General features: G+C 37.9%; 1 protein-coding gene across 12 annotated transcripts in view; it reads right to left on the reverse strand.

Moving 5' to 3' along the window:
- NEO1 (neogenin 1) overlaps positions 1–20,206 on the reverse strand; it is a 238,134-nt gene that overhangs the window by 126,509 nt on the left and 91,419 nt on the right. For all 12 annotated transcript variants that reach the window (XM_086322619.1, XM_086322618.1, XM_086322616.1 and 9 more), the window contains exon 5: positions 10,445–10,581. In XM_086322619.1, coding sequence (XP_086178745.1) covers positions 10,445–10,581 — 137 coding nt within the window. The remainder of the gene's footprint in view (positions 1–10,444; positions 10,582–20,206) is intronic.

Here is a 20,206-nt window from a genome sequence, read left to right on the forward strand (position 1 = left end):
CCCTTCTCCAGGGGACCTAGGAAACAGATTAACTGAACTTAAACTTGGGAGTAAAAGCAAGGAGAAAAACCCCTAAAGAACTGGATATGGGAATAAATAAAAAAGATCAGAATGATCAAGAATGCTTCCCAGGTTTCTACCACAAGAGAATAGGTGGGCAGATATTTAGGGGATATTTAGGGGAAAATGTTAAGTTCAATTTTGGACATGTGAAGTTGGAGGTAACTGTAGGCACCTAATTATAAAAGTCTGAAACTCAGCAGAGGGTCTGGTCTAGGAATTTGGAAGTTATTGTTATGTAAGTTATATCTAAAACCATGAGCATGAAGGGTAATAAGCTGAAGTCAAAACTTTGTGGAACTAATATTAATAACTAATAAAATACTAATATTTTAATGAGCAAGACAAAGAAATGATGCTCATGAAAGAAAAAGAGAAGAAACAGAGAAATAAAAGGAGAAATAGGATACAGACGGTGTTATCAAGCCAAAGGTGTGGAGCATTTCATGAGGTTGTAATTAAAATGGAGGGATTCAATGTACACAGTCTTGAACAAGATGAAAATATGGATTATGAGAATTTTTAAGCAGCCATTTGGAAGAAAGTTCCTCTATTAATGGTTTTTATTTTATGTTGACTTATTGAAGGCCTTAAAAGGTCAAGAATGGGAACTTAAAAGATAAAGTACTGTTTATAAACATATGTGTTTATGAAGATGGTAATTATAACTTCAATTATATAAATGAGGGCAATAATTCATCTCCTTCCAGAATAACTTTTCAGTGTTTTTTTAAAATCCCAGTTGCTTTTCATTTCCTCATGCCATACACAAAAATAAACTCAGAATGGCTTAACAACTTAAATGTAAGACATGACACTAGAAAACTCCTAGAAGAAAACACAGGCAAAACGCTCACTGACATAGATCATACCAGTGTTTTCTTAGGTTAGTCTCCAAAGGCAACTGAAGTAAAAGCAAAAATAAGTAAATGGGATCTAAGCAAACTTAAAAGTTTTTGCATAGCAAGGGAAACCATAAATAAAATGAAAAGACAACCTACAGAATGGGAGAAATACTCTGTTATGTGACTGAAAAATATTTATTTTCCAAAATAAACAAATAGCTCATACCACTCAACAACAAAAAGCAAACAATCCAATAAATAAATGGGCAGAAGACCTAAATAGACACTTCTCCAAAGACATACAGATGGCTAACAGGCACATGAAAAGGTGCTCAACATCACTAATTATTAGAGAAATGTAAATTAAAACTACAATGAAGTATCTATCAGCTCACACTGGTCAGAATGGCTGTCATTAAAGTCTACAAATAATAAATGCTGGAAAGGGTGTGCAGAAAAGGGAACTCTCTTATTCTGTTGGTGGGATGATGCAGCCACTAAGGAAAACAGCATGGACATTCCTCCAAATACTAGAACTACCATATGATCCAGCTATCTCCCTCTTGCGCATATATCTGGACAAAATCATAATTCCAAGAGATATATATGCCCCAATGTTCATAGCAGTATTATTTACAATAGCCAAGACATGAAAGGAACCTAAATATCCATCAACAGACAAATGGATAAAGAAGATGTGATGTGCGTTTGTGTGCATTTATACATACATACAATGGAATACTACTCAGCCACAAAAAAAGAATGAAATAATGCCATTTGCAGCAACATGGATGGACCCAGATACTGTGATCCTAAATGAAGTAAATTAGCTAAATATCATATGATACCACTTACATGTGTAAGCTAAAATATGATACAAATGAACTCATTTACAAAACAGACTTACACACATAGCAAACAAACTTACGGTTACCAAAGGGAAAAGATTGGGGGAGGATAATTAGGAGATGGGATTAGCGAATACAAACCAATATATGTAAAATAGATAAACAAGTCCTACTGTACAGCATGGGGAATTATATTTAATATATAACTTATAATGGAAAAGAATATATATATTACGTATGTATAACTGAATCACTTTGCTGTACCCCAGAAACACAACATTGTAAATCAAACATACTTCAATTAAAAAATAAAAAAAAATTAAAGAAAATAATTCCACTTGCTTTAAAAATATTAGAAGTTGGGACTTCCTTGGTGGTCCAGTGGTTAAGACACTGCAGGGGGCTCAAGTTCGATCCCGAGTTCGGGAACTAAGATTCTACATACGGTGTGGCAAGGCTAAAAAAAAAAAAACTAAAATCTATTTGGAGAAGCAAATGGCAACCCACTCCAGTATTCTTGCCTGGAGAATTCCATGGACAGAGGTGTCTGGCAGGCTATAGTCTATGGGATTGTGAAGAGTAAGACATGATTGAGCGACCAGCACTCACACTCACTCAGAAATCTATTAAAAGCAAGCTGTAAAGGAAAACATGAAAATAAAGTAACCACAAACATGAAATTATTCTAGCTGTCACATTTCAAAATTTCAACACAGAGTTTTATTCACTTATTCAATAATTAATTGCTGATAATCTGCAATGACAATGGCTTCCCAGGTGGTGCTAGTGGTAAAGAACCTGCTTCCAATGCAGGAGACTTAAGAGACTCGGTTCAATCCCTGGGTTGGGAAGTCCCCTGGAGGAGGAAATGGCAAACCATTCCAAAATTCTTGCCTGGAAAATCCCATGGACAGAGGAGCCTGGAGGGCTACAGTCCATGGGGTTGCAAAGAGTCAGCCACAACTGAAGCGACTTAGCACAATGACAAAAAATTATTATGACCAGTCCTTGTTGATAAGAACCTCAGTCTAGTAGTAGTGGGGAAAGGCACATAAACAAATCAGTGAGAGACACTACTGGTAAAAAGAAAGTTATTTTAAGAGATATAATAATTACCTGAGGGTGAGAAGATGATTATGAAAAGCTTCAAAGAGAAATCAGGAAAAGAACTATCTGGAAATTTGGAAATTTTAGCTGAGGGTGAGAGGCTACGGGGCTTCCCAAGTGGCTCCAGTGGTAAACAATCTGCCTGCAATGCAGGAGATGTGGGTTCCAGGAAGATCCTTTGGAGAAGGAAATGTCAACCCACTCCAGTATTCTTGCCCAAACAATTCCATGGACAGATGAACCTGGCAGGCTACAGTCCATGGGGTCACAAAGAGTCGGACATGACTGAGTGACTGAGCACATGGTCATGAGAGGATACAGGGGAATAGAGCCCCATCCAATCACGTAGTATGTCCAGGACACTAAACACAGTTTGATAAAGACGAGTTCCATTTCCACCCCAGGTTCTGGTGGAAGAGTGCCAGAAGTTTCTTTAAGCCTTATAACAACTCATTTAACTGATAAAAGAAACTAAGACACAGGTAAGTTAAATAACTTCGCAAGTTCACATAGCTAAGAAGTGATAGATGTAAGACTGGAACCCAGGTATGCTGGGTCCAGAGACTGCTCTTAACTGCTTCTCTGTGATCTCTCTCCGTTAACACATGAAGGGTCGGCTTGTGTTCTGTACATACGCCATAAGCAGTTTGCTTTTACCCTAAGCCAAGAGAACCGAGAGTTCTAATAAATGAGGGCAGACTATTGTAAATTATCATGAAGTAAAGGGGAATGAGATCATGAAGATGACTAGGAGAAGAGGGGCGATGAGTGTCTTAATGTGGACAGAGATCAGAGAGTAGAAGGGCAGGAAAAGTAGATGATGTTACCATATGACTTCAGAGAAAGACTGTGGAATTCTAAATTTTTTTAATCAATTTAGAATATATCAATTTACCTCACAAAAATACATATGGAAAATTTTCTTCTTTTGTGGGGAGGGAAGATGTGTATCATAGACTATAAAGAGTGTTTTAAGAGAAAAGGAAAAATTCCTGTTTAAAAAAAAAACAACTCATGACCCATTTTAAGTGTTATCAACAATCTAAGATGACAGGAAATACACGGTGGGCTAATTCACGTCACAGCATGTGTAGAAATCCCAGGAGTTAACGATAAAACAATAAATTTGAAATATTTAACAGATGAAGACTGAACTTATAACCCTTTCTGCATTAACACTCACTATGGCATTTCCTGTAGCTATAATCTTTTAAAAAACAACAGAAATCAGACAGGTATGACTATAAATACAAAATTAACTATATAAATAAATATTTATATATATATAACCCAAAACCATTTCGCATAATTGCTTTCCCATCAAAAAAGAAACGAATATTTTCAGCTATGGGACAAGATTCAAAATTAAATTTTCCAAAAAATTTTTGTACGTGACTTTTTATCTGTAAACAACAAAAAAGATCTCATGTGACACACATTAACATTACAGCCTGAATTACTGTAACTACCACCTACATTAAGAAACAGAATATTAACACACTAGAAATTCCACTGTACAAGAGTCACTACCCTACCCCTGTCCAAAAATAATCACTATTTTCACTTCTAAAATGACAGATAAGTTCTACCTATTTTCGAACTTTATAAAAATGGAATCATAAAGTATGCATTATTTCATGCCTGGTTTTTTCTTCTTTCAATGATATTTGTAGATTTATCAATCTGCTGAGCACTGGACTCCCAATTTTCATTGCTGGCAACATGCCATCATATGATTAGAGCACTATTTTCCTATTCTAGTATTGTTTCTGGTTTTGATTCACTGTGAATAAAGTTGATGTGAACAACACTGTACATGTTTTTAGATGCATATATTTATATACTTCTGATGAGTATACTCCTAGGAATACAACCACTGTATCCTGAAACAAGTCTGTCTGCAGTTTTAAGTAGAGTCTGCCAAATAGCATTAGAGCTAAAGTGATTAAATCAATGTACTGTCCTAACAGCAGTATATTAGCATCCCAACTGTTCCTCATCCTAGCCAATACCCAGTATTGTTCAGTCAGTTCAGTTCAGTCACTCAGTCATGTCCGACTCTTTGTGACCCCATGAATTGTGCACAGCACGCCAGGCCTCCCGGAGTTCACTCAAACTCACGTCCATCGAGTCAGTGATGCCATCCAGCCATCTCATCCTCTGTCGTCCCCTTTTCCCCAATCCCTCCCAGCATCAGAGTCTTTGCCAATGAGTCAACTCTTTGCATGAGGTGGCCAAAGTACTGGAGTTTCAGCTTTAGCATCATTCCTTCCAAAGAACGCCCAGGGCTGATCTCCTTCAGAATGGACTGGTTGGATCTCCTTGCAGTCCAAGGGACTCTCAGAGTCTTCTCCAACACCACAGTTCAAAAGCATCAATTCTTCAGCGCTCAGCCTTCTTCACAGTCCAACTCTCACATCCATACATGACCACAGGAAAAACCATAGCCTTGACTAGACGAACCTTTGTTGGCAAAGTAATGTCTCTGCTTTTCAATATGCTACCTAGGTTGGTCATAACTTTTCTTCCAAGGAGTAAGCGTCTTTTAATTTTTGTTTGCATTCCTCTGAAAACCAAAACCAACAATCTCTTTTTCAAATGTTTAGTAGCCACCTGGTGAGGGCTTCCCAGGTGGCTCAGTGGTAAAGAATTAAACTGCTAATGCAAGAGACCTTGGTGGGAAGATCCCCTGGAGTGGGAAACCTAATCCAGTATTCTTGCCTGGAAAATTCTGTGGACAGAGGAGCCAGGGGCTACAGCACATGGGGTCACAAAGAGTCCACAGGACTGAGTGACTGAGCATGCAAGGCATGGAGATCTGTGAGGTTCAAGTCTTGCCCATTTTCTACTGGTTTATCTGTCTTTGTTTACCTATTAATCTATAGTTCTTTATAGAGTTTATCAGAAGTCGAAGGTTTTTCTGAAAAGGACCAGTGAGAATCTTTGGCTCCGTGGGCCTACTCAAATCCTCTGCTATAGCATGAAAGCACCCATAGTCAATACATGAGTGTTACTTTGTGCCAATAAAATTTTATTTATGGACAGTATAATCTGAATTTCATAAAATTTTAGGTATTAAATATTATTCTTCTGATATTTTTCAACCATTAAAACCATATAAACTATTTTTAGTTCACAGGCTATGCAAAAAATAAGGAGTTAGCAGATCTGGTCCATAGCGTGTAGTTTGCTGACTCTTGGTCTAAATAAAGATCTTGTCAATTTATATATAAGTCTTCTCACGGTTTATCAAAGTTGTTATTCTCTACACGCACCAACTTTTGCCTTTGTGGAAACACCTTATTTTGAACGTCTGCTTTCTATTTCATTAATTTTTGTTCTTATGATTACTTTCTTTTTTCTGTTTTCTTTGGGTTATATTTGCTATTCTTTTCTCTTTTAGCTTTTTTTGAGTTAGATATTTATTTATGCATGCATTCTATTAAAATATAGCTGATTTACAATGTTGTATTAGTTTCTGGTGTACAGCAAAGTGATTCAGTTATATATATATACACTTTTTCATATTCTCTTCCCTTATGGTTTATTACAAGATATTGAATATAGTTCCCTGTGTTATACCATAGGACTCTGTTGTTTTATGTATAGTACATTTGTATCTGCTAATCCCAAACTCCTGATTTATCATTCACCCCTCTTTTCTCCTTTTGTAACCATAAGTTTGTTTTCTATATCTGTTGAGTCTTTTGTAAGTTCATTTTTATCATTTTAGCTTCCACATATAAGTGATATATGATATTTGTCTTTCTCTGACTGATTGATTTCACCATTTTACCATTAGTACGATAACCTCTAGGTTCATCCGTGTTGCTGCAAATGGTATTATTTCATACTTTTATGGCTGAGTGTGTATACATATACACATATATATTAATACATATACATATCATATCTTTTTTATCCATTCATTGAGATGAATATTTAAATTACTAAACTTTCAGCCTTTCTTCCCTTCTAATATATGTACTAAGTAAGAGCTTCATAGGTGGCTCAGTAGTAAAAGAATCTGCCTGCCAAAGCAGGAGACACAAGAGACACGGGTTGGATCTCTGGGTCTGGAAGACCCCCTGGAGTAGGAAATGGCAACCTGTTCTAGTATTCTTGCCTGGAAAATTCCATGGACAGAGAGCCTGGCCAACTACAGTCCATGAGGTCGTAAAGAACAGAACACAACTGAACACACACAAGACTGTACATTTCCTCTAAGCATCCCCTGCGTGCTGCATACTTAGTCGCTTCAGTTGTGTCCGACACTTTGCGACCCTATGGTTGGTAGCCTGCCAATCCATGGGGTTCTCCTGGCAAGAATACTGGAGTGGGTTGCCATGCCCTCCTCCAGGGGATCTTATTGACCTAGGGCTCAAAACCAGGTCTCCTGCATTGCAGGCAAATTCTTTACTGTCTGAGCCACCAGGGAAGCCCCTACTTCTGTAATTAATTTCAATCTTAATTCCACGGAGGTCAAATCCATAGAATTTCCATTTTCTTAAATTTGTTAAGATGTGTTCTATGATCAGTATATGGCATATTTTAATAACAGTTTCATAGGCACTTATAAAAATAGTTTATTCATTTGTTTGGTGCAATATTTAAAAAATGTCAATTAAGTCAACTTTGTTAATTGTGTTGTTCAGTTTTGTATTATGACGATTTGCAGTTTTTATTTTGTTTGTATTTACTTGCTTTGTTCTACATATCCTATCTACTACTGAAGTGTATTAAAATCTACCACTTAGGACTGTGGGTTTGTTTAGTCTACTTCTTGTAGTTCTATTAGTTTCTGCCTTTCCTATTTTGAGATTATGTTATGAGGTAATATATATCTGGGCTTCCCTGGTGACTCAAACAGTAAAGAGTTGCCTGCAATGCAGGAGACCTGGTTTCAATCCCTGGGTCGGGAAGATACCATGGAGAAGGAAATGGCAACCCACTCCAGTATTCTTGCCTGGACACGACCCTAATGGCAGAAAGTGAAGAGAAACTAAAGAGCCTCTTGATGAAGGTGAAACAGGACAGTGAAAAAGCTGACTCAACATTTAAAAAATTAAGATCATGGCATCTGGTCTCATCACTTCATAGCAAATAGATGGGGAAAAAGTGGACACAATGACAGATTTTATTTTCTTGGGCTCCAAAATAGTGCTGATGGTGACTGCAGCCATGAAATGAAAAGACACTTGCTGCTTGGAAGAAAAGCTGTGACAAACCTGGACAGCATATATTAAAAAGCAGAGACATCACTTTGCCAACAAAGGTCCATCTAGTCAAAGCTATGGTTTTTCCAGTAGTCGTGTATGGGATGTCAGAGTTGGATCATAAAAAAGGGTGAGTGCCAAAGAATTGATGCTTTTGAACTGTGGTGCTAGAGAAGACTAGCAAATCAGTCCATCCTAAAGAAAATCAACCCTGAATATTCATTGGAAGGACTGATGCAGAAGTTGAAGCTGTAATATTTTGGCAACCTAATGCAAAGAGCCAACTCACTGGAAAAAGACCTTGATGCAGTGAGATTGAGGTCAGGAGGAGAAGGGGGTGACAAAGGATGAGATGGTTGGATGGCATCATTGACTCAATGAACACGAGTTTTAACAAACTCTGGGAGATAGTGAAGGACAGAGAAGCTGGGCATGCTGCAGTCCGTGGGGTCACAAAGAGTCGGACATGACTGAACAACTGAACAACAACAATACATATTTAGAATCGTTTTATTTTCCTTCTATATTAACTCTTAATAATATGAAAAGTCTACCATTTCACTGTTCGCTTTCTCTTAGTCCACCTTATTCTATGTTCCTTTTCCTTTCCTTTCTTATCTTCTTTTGGAGAACTTTTTATTTCTACTTTCTTCTTCTATTATCTTGTTATAGTTAGATTTTTCTATTGTTCTTTCAAAGCCTCCCACAAAGATTGCAGGACACATCCCTGCCTTATTTTTTTTTTCTTTTTTTTTTAAATTTTATTTTATTTTTAAACTTTACATAATTGTATTAGTTTTGCCAAATATCAAACCTCTAATATAACATAGTACTTTTACCACTTCCTGGACATTTTAAGAATCTTAGAAGACTAACTCCACATCCTTACTCCCGACTTACATGTGTGTGTATTCTATTTTAAATCCCATTTAACATTATCATTCTACATAGTCAACATCCACTTAGATTTACCCAAATATTTAACCCATCCTTTGCTCCTCATTTCTTCTTCATCATCTGAATGTTTAAAATATGCTTTATCTGACATGATCCAAGCCATCAATGTCTTGCCTCATGATTTCTGCGTCCAAAATTTTATTTAAAATAATCTTTTCCTGCTCCTGGGTGACAAAGTTATCCTCCTATACTTTCTTCTACTAACTTTATAGTCTGTAGAGTAAATGAGATGGAGTTCCAAATAAGATGGAGTTCACTAATATTTTATTTGTCCAGTACCATCCATATAGAGGTAAAGAAATAAACTGGTCATTCTACGATTGGTCTAAACCTACTTTCCATCTAGCCAGAGCAACGGCTGAGCTCAAGTGAGGTAATAGTTACATGAACTCTAAGACTTGCTCTTTTGGTTTTCAGAGGTTATAAGTCCACCCACAGATGGCAGTAGAGAATATAAACATTCTATGCCTCTGCCAGCATAGAGCCCCAGTGTGCTCCTCAATTCCTATCAATCAGAGTAGGAATGTGACTACTTCCCACTCTGAAACCCACAAAATGTACCAAGAGAAAGACTTATATATAAACCATGAAACTACCCTAAACCACACAGCAGGGAGCATTCTATCAAATATAATACACTTGGAGACAACTTGAATGTCATGAGCTAACGTATACTTCCACGAATCCAAGCAGTGTTGGATTTCCCTAATAGTAACAGAGGTCTTCAAGATTTTTATTTGAAAAAAATATGTGCAGACAAATCATAGGAGAGCAAATGTTCCTCTGACAGTACATTTCCAGATGGAGGAAGAGCAAGGAAGATGGTGAGGTTATGTGTATATGCCATGGTCATTTTCTTTGACTTCCGAATCACAGAACCTATAAGGGAGATGCTCTGATGGTCAGCATTAGTTGAAAAGAAAAAAAAAATCATAAAATCAAATGTGTTACATTCAAAACCACAGCAGACTCCTTACTGGATGATCTATTCACCTGAAAGGTGGGAACACCAATGCTTAGGATATGTGGTTCTTGGTCAGAGAAAGATAAAGCATTCTGAGACAAGAAAAGTAATCTTCTAGATGCCCCAGACTGCACCCTTCTCTTCCTTATACTACAGATAACAACAACTAATTTTGAGCTTATACCATGTTCTAGTCACCATTCTGGGAGTTTTATAAGTGTTACTCTTCTGATCCTGAAAACAACTCTTATTATAGAGCAGTAAATCTCCTATAGTTCTACAGCTAGGAAATACAAGACCCAGCATTTGAGCCCAAGCAGCCTGGTTTAAAGCTTAGACTTTTAACTAGTATGCTGTATTTGCTTCTTCTACATTAATGTTTAACAATTAGCAAAACCATAAAGTACAACAGTATTTTTAAAATTTATACAAGAAATATTTGCATACCTTGTACTGTAAGCTCTGCTTGAGCTTCAATGGTCTCATTTCCATTATCAGCTATACAAAAATAAGTCCCAGCATCATCCTCGGTGACATCATTGATCTCCAGACTACCACCTGCCAGCAATACCAACCTTCCAGAGCTGCATTAGAAATATTGATATGTTTCAGAACGAGAAATATGATACCTGAAAAACTCTCGAAATAAAACAGATAAAACACTTATATTATTTATACAGCTACAGAAGGACTGAGACCAATGTAAAATAGCAGAATTTAATTTAGTCCAATTTACTTTGCTCATATTTTACATGCATAAGTATCATAAATACAAATCAAAATGTTACAATGAATTATCTCTGACACTAATTATTCCCAAAGGGATACCACTGTTGTGACCAATTCCACTCCCCACAATCCATCCCTGCTTACCCACTCCACCTAGTTTTTTTTTTTTCCCCAAATTGTGTCATTCTGAAGTCTGGTTTCACACTGTGAGTCACACCAGCACAGTGATGCCACACTCAAATGACTAACAGAGAGGGCAACATGTCAGATTAGAAACAGTAAGTCACGGGGTCATAGAGCCTACTGAAAGTTTCCAATGATAGCTTGGCTAGGAAAGGAAGGAAAAGAGGAAGGGAAGGGAGAGAGAAGAATGGTTGACAGCAATTTCCTGGGTGTGGCAACTGGGCACAAACTAGCCACCATCACATCATTATCAGCAAGGATGCTAAACATTACTGACCCAACTCTACATGACTTAAGTCTATTTAAACAGAATATATATTTTTTAGATTTTTGTACAGGTAAAGTATTTTTATAAAGGAATTTTTCTATCTGTAACAGTGTAGTATGTTATATATACATTATTTGAAGTAATCACTGGAAAGTGAAATAGCTACCACAAGAAAATCTCATTTCCTGTCACACTCCCTCCCTCCCTTTCTCTCTCTCTCAAAAAGAATATTTAAAAGGAAAGCTGAATCATTCTGTAACATCAAGGAAGAAATCACAAATCAATATTCTGATGAAAATTTTATAAAGTTAATAAGTTTAGTTAAATTTGAAGATTTTGGAGAGTTACAATTTTACTTTTACTTTAAGGTTTTGTAACTAACTAACTGGCTTTCACAGGCAGATTTTTCTCATAGATCTTAATACTGTTATAGTTCCTGTCTGTATTTATGCTCAACAAAATAGTTCTGATTACAATTTGGCTTTTCATATGAATTCCTGATGGGGAAGAAAAATCAGAGGAAATCACTATTCAGTCTGGGCCATGCTTAAAACAATTCTCATTGTAAGTAAAGCACTGTACTGGCTTAAGTTTTAGTACATTGTGAATTTGAGTAATTAGTCTTCCTGAATCCAACAGGCAAGATTAAGTTTCTGTACCACAACGGGAAAACCAGAATCAGATGTGGTGACTTCTCTAAGAAATACTCTGAAAGATCATGACTAAATTTATCAAGTGGCCTTCCAATGTGAACTATTAATTACACCCTCTAATTACAACTTCATGTGATAGAGAAGCTACACAACATATAACGGAAGAAAGCAAGAAAGAGTGACTAGGATAAAAGAAAAAGAGATAAAACAAGGTTTGGGTATCTCACAAAACAAGACAAATTTACAAAAACTAATATCCTATATTTTACTTGGAGAAGGCAATGGCACCCCATTCCAGTACTCTTGCCTGTAATATCCCATGGACGGAGGAGCCTGGTAGGCTGCAGTCCATGGGGTCGCTAAGAGTTGGACACAACTAGGCGACTTCGCTTTCACTTCTCACTTTCATGCATTGGAGAAGGAAATGGCAACCCACTCCAGTGTTCTTGCCTGGAGAATTCCAGGGACGGGGAAGCCTGCTAGGCTCCCGTCTGTGGGGTCACACAGAGTCGGACACGACTGAAGTGACTTAGCATAGCATAGCATATTTTACTGGTCAAATTCACTACTATGTTTCATAAATGGAAAACAATATTCATAAAGGGGAAATCAGCCCTACACACATATGATACCCAGCTGAGTGGAACATAATTTGAAACACTAGTTAGTACTTTTGAAACTGAGGTATAGTAATTTATATCTAATAATTATACTCAGAAACATTCCTGGTACTTGCTATGCCTCATATTTGCCATGAGTACAAGAACAGTGGAAGTCAGTCTTTCTTAACGCAGCTGATTTTACTTTCCTTAAAAGAAGTCTGGGAGGAAGAATGTCCAACAGCTTCTCAGAAATGATTTAAGTTGTTCATGTAACATATGGTGGCTTACAGTACAAAGGAATTCAAGCTCCAAAATTCAAAGATGCAGTCAACAGAAACAGTAAGTGGAGAAGTATTCATGGTCAACGGACCCAAACTGAGCACTGCTAGACATAAGGAGTGTATTACATATGTGTCTCTGAGTAACCAGGGGTCAGTTGAGGAGAACATGGTGTGCTAAGACCTATGTCTTTGGCCAAAGGGAAAGGCTTTTGAGCAGATTAATAACATGGTCAGATTTAGTGAAGAAACAAGTAGAAGTTGTAAAGTCATTGTAATGGAATTAAAGAGAAAAGGATGAATCACGGCAGTAACAACAGGGGTAAAGAGAAGGCATGAAATAATGGCCACTCTTTTGAAAAGTTGGATGATGAAGTTAAAGAAAGGGATTTATTCATTCATTCATTATTTACTGGTATCCCTATGTATGTCAGGTAACAGCTGATATACTGAAGCAAGCAAAAACAAAATCAGTGCTGTCATGCAATTTAGAGGGAATAAATTAGAGGACATAAAAAATGGTAACTCTACACAACGTAGAGTTATGGGCTTCCCTGGTGGCTCAGACAGTAAAGGATCTGCCTGTAATGCAGGAGACCTGGGTTTGATCCCTGGGTAGGGTAGTTACCCTGGAAAAGGAAATGGTGACCCACTCCAGTATTCCTGCCTGGAGAATTCCATGGACAGAGGAGCCTGATGGGCTATAGTCCATGGGGTCACAAAGAGTTGGACACTACTGAGCGACTTTCACGACACAATGGTATACCAGAAGAATCTGTCAGAAAATCAGAAAGAAATTTCACTGATAAAAATAACCTTTGAGCTGAGATCTGAAGAATGAATAGGAACTAACTAATGATGAAGGGGAGGAAGAGATTTCAAAAAGAAAGTCTAGCACATGCAAAGGATTGTGAAAGAAAGGATCACAGTGTGGGGATCCAAAAACCACCAATGTGGCCAGATATAAGAATTAAAAAAGCAAAAATATGAGGATGGAGCCAGACCACACAAGGCTCTGAAAGCCATTTTAAGAATCTGAATACTAAAAAAAAAAAAAAAAAAAAAGAATCTGAATCCTTAACTTGAAAAAAATGGAAGTCCATTAAACATCTTTAAAAGTGGGTGGGAAGTTGACAATGATGTAGTTAAGACTTGGGCTTTGAAAAGACTGCTATGGCAAGGGCATTTGGAATGAGGCCAGAGTATACGTGGGGTTAAAAGGAGGCTACTGAAGTAAATGATGTGACAGTCAACAGCACCTTGGAATAAGGTGTTAGCAACAGGCATGAATTTCAGAGATGTTTAGGAGGTAAAATGACAGACGGACTGGACAGAAAAGCTGAGGAAGAAACACACGTCAAAAAAGACTCTTAAGTGTGACGGGGAATGCAGAAGGAAAATGACTTGTTTAAATGTAGGTTTTTCTGTGTTGTTATTTGAGTGAGAGAGAGGTGAGCTTTTTTAAAGACAAAAGACAGGTAACCATCGGAGAGGAAAACATCTGAAAAGAGGATTTACAAAAGTACTGGAGAGAATGGAAAATAATATCCAGAGCACAAAAGAACTTCTTAGACACCTCTTCCTCTAAAACAGCAGTTGAGGAAGGGTAGGAGAAAGCTAATCTTACATACACACTCATTTGCTTTTTTTCTTTAAACTTTTGAGAGATACCTGTAGATTCACATGCAGGTCCAAGGAATGATACGGAGAGATCTCACGGACCCTTTACTTAGTTTTCCTCAACAGTAAGATCTTGTGGAACTGTAACTAGGAGACTGACATTCCCACCATCACAAAGATCCCTCCTGCTGCTCTTTTATAGCCATATCCACCTCCCTCCCTCGCCCACCTCCTCATTAACCCCTGGCAACCACTAACCTGTTCTCCACTTCAATAATTTTTGCATTTCATGAAGAATGTTACATAGATAGTCACATGGTATGCAACCTCTGGGGATTGGCTTTTTTCACTCAGCATAATTCTCTGGAGATTCATCCAGGTTGTTGCAATTGTCAATAGTTTATTCCTTTTATTGCTGAACAGTAATTTCAGAGTATGAATAGACATTGTTTATTTAATCCTTCACTCAATGAAAGACAGCTGAGTTGTTCCTAGTTTGGGGGTATTATGAATAAAGCTGCTATAAATATATACGTGCAGGTTTCTGTCTGAACGTAAGTTCGTTTCGATGGGATAAATGCCCAAGAATGTAAATGTAGGTGATATGGCAGTTGCAACAAATTTCTTCAGAAACTGTCAAACAGCTCTTCTGAGTGGCTGCACCACTTCACATTCCTACCAGCAATGCCAGAGTGATCTCGTTTCTCCACGTACCTGACAACATCTGGCACTGTCACTCTTGAAGTATGCAGTGATAAGTTGTGGTTTTAATTTGCATTTCCTAATGGCTAATGATATTAAGCAATTTTTCCTGTGCTTATCTACCATCTGTACATCTTGTTTGGTGAACCATCTATCTAAGATGACAGAGGATGAGATGGTTGGATGGTATCACCAACTCAAAGGACATGAGTTTGAGTAAGCTCCGGGAGTTGGTGATGGACAGGAAAGCCTGGCATGCTGCAGTCCACAGGGTCGCAAAGAGTCAGACACCACTGAGTGACTGAACTGAACTAACTCTTCTGTCTACATTCTAACTGAATTATATACTTTTTAAATACTGAGTTTTGAGATACCTTTACACATTTTAGATACTCCTCCTTTGTTTGATACATGGTTGGCAAATATTTTGTCCCCACAAAAAATCTGTAGCTTTATCTTTTCATCCTCTTAACATGGTCTTTCACAGAGCAAAAGTTTTTAATTTTATTGTTAAGTTGCTAAGTCATGTCCCATTCTTTCGTGACCTCGTGGACTGTAGCCCTCCAGGTTCCTCTGTTCAGTGTTTCCCAGGTAAGATAACACAGAATTTACATGCACCCAAAATGTGAGGCATAATAAAATTCTCACTATATAATATTAGCTCCAATTCTTTCCATTTTCCAGAAAGACTGTGTAGAATTGGTTCTAACTCTTTAAACACTGATAGAATTCTCCAGTGAAGCCATGTGGACTTGCAGACTTTTGGGGAGAGTTTAAAAATTACAAATTTAATCTCCTTAAGAGTTAAGAGGACTACTTATTTCATATTGAGTTAGATATGGTAGTTTGCGTTTTAGAGGAAATGGTTTGTCTCAATCAAACTTATGTGATGTACAATTGTTTATGTCGTTGTTCAGTCACCAAGCCGTGTCTGACTCTTTGCGACCCCATGGACTGCAGCACGCCAGGCCTCCATGTCCTTCACCACCTCCTGAAATTTGCCCAAGTTCATGTCCATTAAATTAGTGATGCCATACAACCGTCTTATCCTCTGTCACCCTCTTCTCCTTCTGCCATCAATCTTTCCCAGCATCAGGATCTTTTCTAAAAGATCCTGGCATCAGGCGGCCAAAGTATTGCAGCTTCAGCATCAGTCCTTCCAATAAGTACTCAGGGTTGATTTCCTTCAGGATGGACTGGTTTAATCTCCTTGTTGTCCAAGAGACTGTCAAGAGTCTTCTCCAGCATCACAGATCAAAAGCATCAACTCTTTGGCATTCTGCCTGCTTTGTGGTCCAACTCTCACATCCATACATGACTACTGGACTACATGACTAGTAGTTGTTTATAGTATTCTCCTATTATCCTTTCGATGTTTGCTGGGTCTGTAGTGGCAACCCCGGCTCAGCCCTAATATCGATCATCTTGTGTCGTCTCCCTTTTTTTCCAGTCCACTAATTCTTTCCTTTATCCCATCCAGTCTCTTGTTAGCCCATCTAATGAGCTGGGGTTTTTTTTTGTTGTTGTAGTTTTTATTGTCTTAGTTCAAAATTTCCTGTTTAGTTCTTCTTTAAATCTTCTATTCCTTTGAAGAGACTATTTATCTCTTGAGATATTCTGTTTTTTGTTTATTTCAAATGTATTCATAATTCCTTGTTGAAGCATTTTAATGATAACTGCTTTAAAAATCTTTCTTACATAATTCAAAGACCTGTAATCTCAGTTTTAGCATAAATTGTCCTTTCTCATTTGAGATTTTCCTCATTCTTGGTTTGATGAGCAATTTTCCATTGACATCTGGATATTTGGGGCATTATGTTATAAGATTCTGGATCTTACTAAACCTTTTGCTTGCAGGTGGCTTCTTCTGACACCCAGTGGAAAGGGGAGGTGCTACCTCATGAAGTCCAGGTTCCACTCTCAGTCTTGACTGACACCTGAGGGGGAAGGGGGACTCCACATCATGCCTTAGCAGGACTGAGAGTCCTGGCTCCTCATTACGCTGCCACTGAGCCTACTCTCTGGCTGGGTGCAGTACGAGTGCCTCATTACTGTTTCCCACGTGGCGTCCAGTAACACCATGAAGAGAGAGGGTTCGACATTACAAGGTACTGCAAGTCCTGACTCCCCACAGGCCTCCTTCGATACCACCCTGGTGGAGAAGGGAAGCTGGCAAAGAGTGTCTCTATTGCCAGGTGGGATAAAAGTCCAGGCTCCCCAGGCACCTCCACTGACACAGCAGGGGTGGGGGCCTCAATACTGCTTGGTTGGGATCAAAGTCCTGGCTCTCTACTTAGCCTCTGACACCATAGAGCACGGAGGATGGTTCATCACAACCTGGTGAAGGCAGAAGTCTCGGCATCCCACTAGGCCTTTGCTGGCATTGGAGAGGATGGGGTCACAGTTCTTTATGTGGTATTTGGCTGGAGTAGGACTGATTAGAGTAGTTGAAGTAGTTTTTATCTTGCTGCCCCTCTCTGGTCCTTTGCCTAGAGAAAACACACTTTGGTGGTGCATTTTTGTTTGTGCCTAGTGGTGGTTGCAGGTTACCAGCTTCTTCAGCTCAAGCTGGGATATACAAGGTAAAAACAAAACCCATGGAACTTAAAACATCATGTTGTTTCTTAGGTCTAAGGTCCCTTCCTCTCTCCACCTTTCAGAGTCTTACATGTGTTCTACCTGTAATGTCCAGAGTTTTCAGTTGTATGCAACAGGAAGATCAGGGGAAAATACTACTCAATCTTCCCAGAAATGGAAGTCCTCCACTTGTCCTTTAAACAATCTAATTTTTCTACTACTGTCAATTGTAATCTAACATTAAGCATTTTATAACTATAACCTGTTTCTTTTGCAGCTGAGTTCTAATCTATCATTCCACTAAAACATAACATTATTTAATTACTAAATTACATTTTGCTGTCAGTCACCGTGCACTTCAGCATTTGTATTTTCTGAATTCTCTCCCTTTCAAATAAAACTACTCAATGAATGGGATACATTTCTACCACCACCCCCACTTCAATAGCTATGTTTGGTTTGGATCCAAACAAATGTGATCAAAAGATTAACCAAATATATCAATTCTTAACACACTTATAAAAGTCATGGACATGTTTTGAAATATTCTTAACTAGTTCTTAAGATGAATAATTGAGAAGGATGTCTAATAATTTGTTTGGTTTTTCCTTTTCACTAGAGCCAGCCCGGCTACTATCTAGATTTCTAGTCACATTTTTCTTTCAATTTCTAAATTTCTTTCTAATTTGAGGTCTACATAATTTATTAACTAAGATCCATCTACATATCTCATAAGACTGGCAGAAACAAGGATACTTTGAATAATCACTTGTATCTAACCTGAAGCACGGTGTTCCATTCACCTACTTACATTTTCCTATACTACATTCAGAAATTCAACCAAAATACATTGGTCGCCCTCTTCCTACCCAATTATATGCCAAGTACTGTGCCTGGGTCTGGAAACACCAGTGTGAAGAACACCAGCACTGTCTTGCTCTTATATTCTTCTGAAGCTTCCTGACACAGTGGTATGGCAAAGCAATGCTTCTCAGACTTTTCTACCACATAACTGAAGCATTGAGAAGCCTACAGAACTCAAGATGGGAAAGTCTACTCAATCTTCTATTTATCCTTAAAATTCAAAGTAATGTAACTAGGAAATTACTAAATTTGTCTTAATTTTCTTCACAGCACTTATTATAAACTGAAATTTTATGTTCATATGATTATTGCCTGACTCTTGTCCACTAGAATATGAACTCTCTAAGAGCAAAAATCTATTTGGTTCACTACTCTACTTCCTGTACCTTGAATAGGGCCGAACATAAAGAGCATTTAATAAATACTTGTTGAATAATTATTGAATAAACAAATGAGAATCATGGAAATTCTCACTTTTATTTCTTATATAAGAAATCAAACTCTTATTATTTGTCTTCAGAATGTACTTCTACGAAGATAAAATATAAAAGCTTTAAAAATAACCTATCTCAGCTGTCCTATTCCTGATACTTTGTTCTAACATGTAGCCAATTAAAATTTCTACTCTAAGAGCTTAACATTTACATACCCTTTTTTTTAATATAAATTTATTTTAATTGGAGGTTAATTACTTTACAATACTGTATTGGTTTTGCCATACATCAACATGAATCCGCCACGGGTATACACGTGTTCCCCATCCCGAACCCCCCCTCCCTCCTCCCTCCCCGTACCATCCCTCTGGGTCGTCCCATTGCACCAGTCCCAAGCAACCAGTATCATGCATCGAACTTGGACTGGCGATTCGTTTCATATATGATATACATATTTCAATGCCATTCTCCCAAATCATCCCACCCTCTCCCTCTCCCACAGAGTCCAAAAGACTGTTCTATACATCAGTGTCTCTTCTGCTGTCTCGTATACAGGGTTATTGTTACCATCTTTCTAAATTCCATATATATGCGTTAGTATACTGTATTGGTGTTTTTCTTTCTGGCTTACTTCACTGTTTATAATAGGCTCCAGTTTCATCCACCTCATTAGAACTGATTCAAATGTATTCTTTTTAATGGCTGAGTAATACTCCATTGTGTATATGTACCACTGCTTTCTTATCCATTCATCTGCTGATGGACATCTAGGTTGCTTCCATGTCCTGGCTATTATAAACAGTGCTGCGATGATCATTGGGGTACACGTGTCTCTTTCAATTCTGGTTTCCTCAGTGTGTATGCCCAGCAGTGGGATTGCTGGGTCATAAGGCAGTTCTATTTCCAGTTTTTTAAGGAATCTCCACACTCTTCTCCATAGTGGCTGTACTAGTTTGCATTCCCACCAACAGTGTAAGAGAGTTCCCTTTTCCCCACACCCTCTCCAGCATTTATTGCTTGTAGACTTTTGGATCGCAGCCATTCTGACTGGAGTGAAATGGTACCTCATTGTGGTTTTGATTTGCATTTCTCTGATAATGAGTGATGTTGAGCATCTTTTCATGTGTTTGTTAGTCACCTGTATGTCTTCTTTGGAGAAATGTCTATTTAGTTCTTTGGCCCATTTTTTGACTGGGTCATTTATTTTTCTGGAATTGAGCTGCAGGAGTTTCTTGTATATTTTTGAGATTAGTTGTTTGTCAGTTGCTTCATTTGCTATTATTTTCTCCCATTCTGAAG

This window comes from Bos grunniens, chromosome 10 (assembly GCF_055505025.1).
Source record: "Bos grunniens cultivar Pamir isolate PY7600 chromosome 10, Bosgru_T2T1.0, whole genome shotgun sequence".
Taxonomy (NCBI): domain Eukaryota; kingdom Metazoa; phylum Chordata; class Mammalia; order Artiodactyla; family Bovidae; genus Bos; species Bos grunniens.